We start from the raw sequence: 8058 nt of genomic DNA, 5'->3' as shown, positions 1-8058 counted from the left end.
AAATTTGGTGTGCAGCGTTTTATAGGCAACCTAACAATTTAATCAGCGAATCTCCGGAATCCTGAAAAAAAGTTATTTTGAACAACCAAGTGTCCTATCACGCGCGGACTCACAAATATGTTATGTTTGAACTGTGGCTTCTCTTCAAAGACCACCCTATAGTAAGTATAGCATATCTCTAACTCTCCGATAACCAGACTGTGAGGTGAATTATAATATCCAATGTTTGCCGCCGGCTAGCTCGCTGTATCATTGTCACGGTCTAGTCTCCTAGGACAGAATGTCTCAAAGCATATTTGACTAGCTGTCGGTGTGCCTGGATAATAATAACCTGAAGTAGCGGGCAGACTACGTTGTATGTGCGGTCCGTTAGCATTCGTGAAGAATAAGTGCTTCTTTCGTTTGATCAAATCTGTCTTGTTTGGCGCTATTAAGGCGAGCTATCTGGCTGAAAAGGTCGCTCTAAGGTTAGCTGAAATTACAGCTACGGTTTGCATTTTAAAGAACCCGTATTTGACTAAACATATCCTGATCTATACCCTTACGCTAATCTTGAAGCCGCGCATCGTCGCCAATTATACGTCTGGGCGTCTTTTCATTATATATCATGGTATGAATTGAAATTTAGGTCTGAAGAGTGAGAAATAGGAAAAATATGCAGCAGTTCTGAAAGATGCAATAGCCAACCAAGCCATGTTCACTCCACTGACACAGATGTAGCTTTCTTTATGCTTTGTAGTACAGGTTGGTGTGGACTTTGAAGCATCCAGTATGCGTTTTTACTCCCTTTGCATTCTGTTGAGCGTCTACCATCTCTGCAAGTTCTGCTGCTTGTTGATCGTCAACGCCTGACAATTCGGTCCTGACAGCGTATCGGACCAACGGGATTCTCGCTCTTACCATCTGGAAATGGAGTGATGTGCGGGTAGAAATATGTTAGTTGAGCGGATTTAATATTTTCAAATCCAAATCCTGTCTATACATCTTGAGTGCTCCGAAAAGTATATAAGTATATATGTTCATTAATGACTACATCACCGTCTTTCTTACCCTGTACAAGAGAGAGTCCTTTAACGAAGGGTTAGATCCGAGTTTGTCGTGGATAAAGTCAGTCTTCATTACAGAGGTCCAATTTTCTTGCAAGTCTTCGTTTGAAACTGAGTCCTCCGCTACATAAGGTCAAAAATAATGTGACAAGAACGCAACAGCAAGTTCGTGCGTACTTAAATGATTTGTTCTTATAATTTTAAAGCATCGAGACGATAATACAGGAATAGAAATGACGGTTAACAGACTGCCATATATGAAGCGATAGGTGTTCTTGTTGCTTCTACGTTGCTTCATTAAGCGGGGGAGATAGCGTAGGGGTAACGATAAGCGCCCACCAATCTGGCGGACCGGTTCGATTCCCGGAGGTTTCTCTGGGCTTCTATTCTCCTGTCGTTCTTACGACAAAAAAGAAGCCCAGAAAAAGACCCGACGAAAAAAAGCACTCACAAGGAATAGAAAGAACTAGTAGAAAGGGCCGCAGTTTCAACAAGATCAACATCGAAAAGAACTGCGACATCGGGCACTCTAGGCCGAGGTGGATGCTAGATTAAAATGGATCGCAACTGCGTGTCGTTCGACATCTTCCTATCTGTTCATTGCATCGCATTGTACATTGTGGGTGACTTGTTCAGATGAAAAATATAACCCAACGATTATTATTGTATCTTTACCAGACTTGAAAAAAATACTGAAACTAAAACTTTTAAAAATTCGCAATTAGAACTAGAACTAAAATTAAGGACTTTTAGGAATCCGGAACTATCCAACTATAACACAATTAATTAGATTCGATTCCGAACCAACTCATGAATGTTTATTTTCCACGTGAACAGGACAGGATTTCGACCACCAAAAATCAACCCCTGGCTACCCCTATAGGGTTGCATTGAAAACAAATGGTTGTTTAAAACACTTTGTCTAAAATATGTTTTAAACAGTGTTTTAAACAAGCCTTTAAAAAATTTGTTTTTTTTTCAAGTTTTGAAATTATTCCATAATTCTGTAAATACTTTCTAAAAAACATGTTGTATGAGCCTACGGACGATTACCACCCGATATAGCCGACGTATACGATATGGGGATGGTTGAAACCCTCAAAATAGTCGGTTCAACAGCTATAGTACGTAGATATATCGTCAAAGGAGCTATATTTATATCTGTACTGTGGGGCTCAGATTGCAAAGGGTGCCACTAAAGGGTGCCACTCGAAAAACGAAGTCGAAGAAAATTTCAGTATTAATTAAAATCTCAAAAAAAAAATCGGAAGTCTATTCGTAAACTCAATTTGCATGTCGACGGCCGCCAACACACGTATTGATTTACGTGTCGACGGCCGTACAAATTTCCTTCTAAGGCCGCAGGTTGACCACCCCTGACCTAGAACTAGGCGTGTTCATTTTCGAAATTCCAAACTAGAACAAGTCCTACTAAGATTTCAAAATTCACAACTAGAACTAGTTGACAGTCAAAAACTGGATTGATAGTTTGTACAAGTCTGGCCAAGCCCGAGATTTTATTCTACGACCAATGTAGTTGAATACATTTACCTGTCACAGCCGTGAGTAAAAATCTGGCATCTTCCGATCTAGCTTTATCGGCATCGTCGATTTTGCTACCATTGTAGGATCCGACTTCATTGTATTGACCTGCGATCATCACTATGCGTCATTAGTAGTATAGATCGGTCGTGAGGTGCGTGGGGCTCTTATGGGTACGGCGGTGATTCGCCTGGAAACTCGTGGTGGTGACTCGCCTTTTTAGACCCCCCTCTCGGCGGTGAGTTGCCATGTGTTCTTATGGATGCGGTCGTGATTCGCCTTTTCGGGTATAGGCCGTGGTCGTGATTCGACGTGAAAACTCGTGGTCGTGACTCGCCTTTTTTGCTATAGGCGGTGGCGGTGATTCGCCTGTCATGTATTCTTACGGGATCTGTGGTGACTCGCTATGTGTTCTTATGGGTGCGGTCGTGATTCGCGCTTTCAGACAACTCTCGCGTGGTGTTGAATATGTACGAGTCACCAACAATAACCGCACAGACGGAAACGTGGCTTGTTGTGCAAGAGGATTACGCAGCGCGTGCGACCTATATTTCGAATGACCTGCGCGCTGAATTGTTTCCCATGCAGCTGTGTGCTACTATCGATTATTACACTAATCCAGTCAGCGCGAAATAGTTTGCTAAATCTAGGAATCACTTCCAAGGTAATATTTTGGTAATAGTTTACCGCAGAGCCGGCGTAGACGGCGATTCGAATATCAACAATAAACGCGTTCACAAACTAACACTTCAAAAATGTGTGAAATAGTTTGCAAAACCCCGCGATCGCTGACAAGATGATGGCTCGGGTGACATGATAACGTTACAGGTATAGGGATCGCTCACACGGTTCTACATGAAGACATCGTAGTTTAGTCGTGACAAATGACCGATCGTGTTCTAACTCTTTCCTCGCTATTGATTGCTACCTGAATAATACTGTCAGATCGGATTATTCACATATACCGCTGTTTCGCACCTACAGAATAGTCTGCTGTTCACAGTTACAACAAGAATCACAAGTATACACATTTATACATTCATTTATGACTTTGAAATCAAACTCTTCACAAAAGCACGCACAATCGTATCATTAACTTTTTTATCATCACCAAAATTATTCAAGTATTCCTTGGCTGAAAATCCTTGAGCTCTTTTTATCAAGAATGCAATAGCATGATCTCCACACACATCCGACGTTTTACTCTGTAACTGTTTCCCAGTCACGGAAAATTTATCCGGCTCCAGGAATTCGATTATCTGAGGTTTTAGCGGCCCGAAACCTAGTGAATCATGAAAATGAGTATCGACATCTCTGTATATACACACCCAGTGAGAACCAGGCAAACTCGATTCGTCGTAATTAATGGTGATAGCGAGTTTTCCGCTAATTGGTTTCTTTGGTAACTGGTCTACTGGATGAGTCCCTAGATATAGACTTCGTGTATCAGGATGGTTATAGAGAATATCGTTGATCTCAGACGTATTCATATTTCGACGACTTGTCTTTTTTGATTCAACTGTAGAAGATGTTGAAACTCCTTCAAACATAACAAGGTTACGGAGGTTGGTAAAGGCTTCGACGTAGTCAAAACCAGATGCACAGTTCCTGTCTTATGAAGTTGATAACATCCCAAACTATTATCGGGTGTCAAATCAAACACAAAAAGAGTGTATCCATTGACATAATCTTTGCGTGAAATATTTAAAGGTGCCTCGGATTCCCAGCGACCTGTCTGAGAGAATAGTGTCATGTAACCTTCGAGTCCGCCGTGTTTATCAAAATCGAAATGAAATTAGCGACCGTTAATTTGACGTCCATCCACGCTTAAAGAAAGATTTTGAACATCAAAGTGTTTAAAGTTGAATGGGTTTTTGGTCCGAACACCGTTAAATGTCGTGGTCTCGACTAAACCAATTACGATCTTCTTTGGCATGGTGCCGCTAACTAACTCTCTATCAATTTTCGATAAACCCGCGGCGAATGTATGAGTCGACATTTGCAAGCGTATCCAGGGATACTTGGCAGTATTCTTCTGTAATACAGACTTGTGTGCTAGGCTTACACTTTCAGCGATCTTCATCTGTTTGACATACACCTCCATTTCGAGTAAAACAATTTGTACATCCTCCACATCACCAAGCAGACAGAAATTATCTTCGTTACGTGTAAATTTTAATTTCATGTCGACATTATCCAGCATACATCTAGACTGTTCAAAAAGACCCATTCGAATTTTCCCGATCAACTCTAGCGGTGTGCTGTTTTTGGTAAGGTCTTTTCGTTTAACATATCCAGTATTCGCTGCACCAAGAACATCCATAGATCCAGCGACATCTTTATAAAAATCTTGTCCTTGCACAAACTCTCCGAGGCGCCATGTGTATCATTCAACAACCGAGAGATATAAGCTTTGTACGCATGACAATTATCCGAATTTGTGATAACCTCATTTGAAATAGTTACATCGATTTGTTTGAAAAGAGAATCCAACATGTTATTGACCAGGCCCACTTGTGTATCATTTGCTAAATCAGCTCCATCCCGTTTAGTGAGCTTCAAACGTAATCTCAAGAACGTGTTTTGTAGATCCATATATCGATCCGTCCTTGGTAATTGTACTTCCATGACATTACCTAAACTATGGGATTTGACGACGACATATTGCGATTCCTCAATACTGGTTTGTGTGTGGGGTATACTAAATATGTTTAATCCGGAGTTATGACATTCTCTGGAACCCGCGTGCATCAACATAGTTCTTAGTCGAATATATCCTGTTGTTTACGACGACGTTTGGATGAAGTGTTCTTTGACTTTGTTTCTTTCCTTTTTATAGCCTTGGGGGTTAAAATTTTATCAATCACTCGGCCGCCAGCTTGTTTACTTCTCTTGATAACACTAGACTTGATCGAGTTACCCTGTAATAGATCTCTCGCTATTTCACCTCCAGTCCGTAACAATTGACCACCGGCGCATTTCGCAATAGGTGTCACTAAACGACCAAGTGATTTAAACAAACTCCCGATACCGGAACCGGCTTGAACTCCACCACTAAAATATCCATAACCATCACCTGTCTGCATGGTTATAATGACGATGGACAGAATGATGATCACACGTGAAAACAACTTTCATAATCGCTTCCTAATGTGAAATGTAGCTTGCAATGAACGACTTATTATATTTATAGGTTCCCCAAACCCCTGAGGTAAAGACATACAGAATCTACAACATCTTTTGAAACAGGGAAATAATACGGATTTGTCGCTATCCAATTATGCGTGACATCGCCAGGTTTCAGCGGTATAACTCGTAATAAATGCGCTAACGTATCTCCAAGTAAGTGAGGGTGAATAATATCGCAATACACAAACAAATATTGACCAATCGCCGGTTCGGTTGAAGTGAAATCGATCTCCATGAGGGCTAATTCGCAATCTCTCGTCGGGATGTTGATTATGGTGAGTAGTCTGTGTTCAAAATCAGCACCAAGCATAGAGGTGGTTAACGTCACTATTTTCATCGCGCGTGGAGTGTCAATGTGGTCTCTATATCATGTACTAACTGACCGTATTGGTCCCTGATGGTGATTTTTATATCGCGGATGTGGTTAATCGACACTGGGAAATAGAACGATTTTTCAAATACAACTTCTTGTCTCATACACGTCTCGTTATTTACTTGGATCACACGAAGCAATTGACTCATGTAATCACCCACCGGATGATGTCGTAGTACATTGATCTACACAAATAGATATCTGAGGTGGGGTTGAGTTGGTTTAGATTTGATCGACGTGACATTATACATACTGGTGTCGACACTTCATCAACTACACTGAAATAATTTGTGAATATATCCGTGGGGTGGAGTGTGATATGTTTCGGGTGACGAATTCGGAAAAGTTCATCGTTGATTCTTTCGGTGAAACAGTGTTTGAAACTTCCAGATAATATTCTTCGCATCAACTCGAGGTTGTTTGCATAATTCCCAACTGGTGCTAGGTACGCTTCTACTATTCGATCTTTCTCATTATGTAGCTCCCAGAGCGCTTGATCACGATTGATTATAACTCGATCAAGAGATTCACTGACAAAACTCATATCCATCAGTGCAAGCTCATTACAAATAATTTCATTCGGCAACACCACCGAGAATTCACCTTGGGTGCCAGACAACGTGATGTAACTCATATTGAATCAACAGCTCTACGACGGAAGCGTAGGGTTGCTGTCACTGATGCTTTTCGAAATTTAATAGGGTTGCCAGCTGCATCACGTAGATAAATTCGTATCGTTCTAAAATTGTTTCTCGCTAAAGCAAAGAGGTATGGTTTTTGGAATATGTTGATTTGGTTTTCATTCGGTTTAGCGGTCACAGTAACCACCCGTAAAAGTTGTTGCAGCTTGTTACCGTGTGGTCTTGGTTGTATCAGATCGCAATACACATAAACCTTATCAATCCGTTCCAACTTTATCGCAGGTGTAAATATAAATTCTACCACTCCGCGGCGACGAGATACAACGCGTCTAAATGTTATTGTGTCCAACACAGAACCAAGTGGTATCAGTCCGTAAGGCTCGGGTGAATCATGCGTGGTATGGGGTATGTGTTTGGCGCTAGAGTCTGCGGTATCGGTATTTATGGATGCAGCTCGCTTGTGTCTTTTTTTACTCATGACTAATCTTCTGAATGTGATTCTAAAGTCACCGAATCCTTGTAAAATGAAAATGTCCCCCATGTAATATTTCTCGTACGATTCTAACATTTCACCGATGCAGTAATACGAGCCTTCGGGAATATAATACCGTTCGGTGTATCCATTCGCATCGACAAATCCAAAACCGATACTTTTCGCTGTCACTTCAATTCGCGGCTGAAAATCATGGGGGAAGGTCAGCTCACATAATCCTAGCTCATGGCGATTCATTTCTAATTCTTTGTAAAGTTCCGTTTGAAAATCTGTGCTAGTATTCGGAAATTTATCCAAACTCGCATTCGAAGGTAGAGTCAACAACATTTTATTGTTTCTTTCAACATATACGGTGAGGTGATGGATTCGGTAATAAATACCCAAGTGAAGAAGACGGTAGTGTTAAATATATTTCACAATCCACCCCGACAGAAATTTGATATAATGAAAACACGATTACACACACTAACATACAAATCTGTACAATAAACACAATTTGGTTTTTCAGACTGTTCGAGACTTGACCCATGCGAGATGAGACGGAATCAGAATCCATAGTTTGGTTGAACAACATTTTCAGCGTCTATTTATTCAAATCCGAGACCCAGGAATTAAATTAAAAGGGTAACCCAACCATTTTACAAGATATTGCGTTTTCTTTCCTTTCTTGCGAGTAGACAGGATTTTTTCGATATTGTAAATATTATTATTTTTAGTTATTGGTTGTAACTCTTCACGTTGAAATCTACCGTCTATAACTTCACCATGGTAGTC

General features: G+C 40.8%; 1 protein-coding gene across 1 annotated transcript; it reads right to left on the bottom strand.

Moving 5' to 3' along the window:
* Positions 1-524: 524 nt before the first annotated feature.
* On the bottom strand, positions 525-2706 carry LOC145436562 (uncharacterized). The gene is made up of 3 exons (XM_080313924.1): positions 2598-2706; positions 1051-1169; positions 525-903 (listed from the first exon to the last, which is right to left on the bottom strand). The coding sequence occupies exons 1-3, from the start codon at positions 2704-2706 to the stop codon at positions 727-729; spliced, it is 405 nt and encodes a 134-aa protein (XP_080170050.1). The 3' UTR covers positions 525-726.
* Between the last annotated feature and the right edge of the window lie 5352 nt (positions 2707-8058).

Source organism: Botryllus schlosseri, chromosome 3, assembly GCF_051294905.1.
Source record: "Botryllus schlosseri isolate E-star chromosome 3, Bs_hap1, whole genome shotgun sequence".
Lineage (NCBI taxonomy): Eukaryota > Metazoa > Chordata > Ascidiacea > Stolidobranchia > Styelidae > Botryllus > Botryllus schlosseri.
Note: the sequence above shows the minus strand (reverse complement) of the source record. Positions and strands in the feature narration are given on the sequence as shown.

Excerpts from the sequence above, each read along its gene's own strand:
- LOC145436562 (XM_080313924.1), bottom strand. The coding sequence starts at position 2,706 with ATGATCGCAGGTCAATACAATGAAGTCGGATCCTACAATGGTAGCAAA. Across the intron at positions 1,170-2,597 it reads TTTACTCACGGCTGTGACAG|CGGAGGACTCAGTTTCAAAC; the intron begins GTAAATGTATTC and ends GACCTTATGTAG. Across the intron at positions 904-1,050 it reads AGGACTCTCTCTTGTACAGG|ATGGTAAGAGCGAGAATCCC; the intron begins GTAAGAAAGACG and ends CTCCATTTCCAG.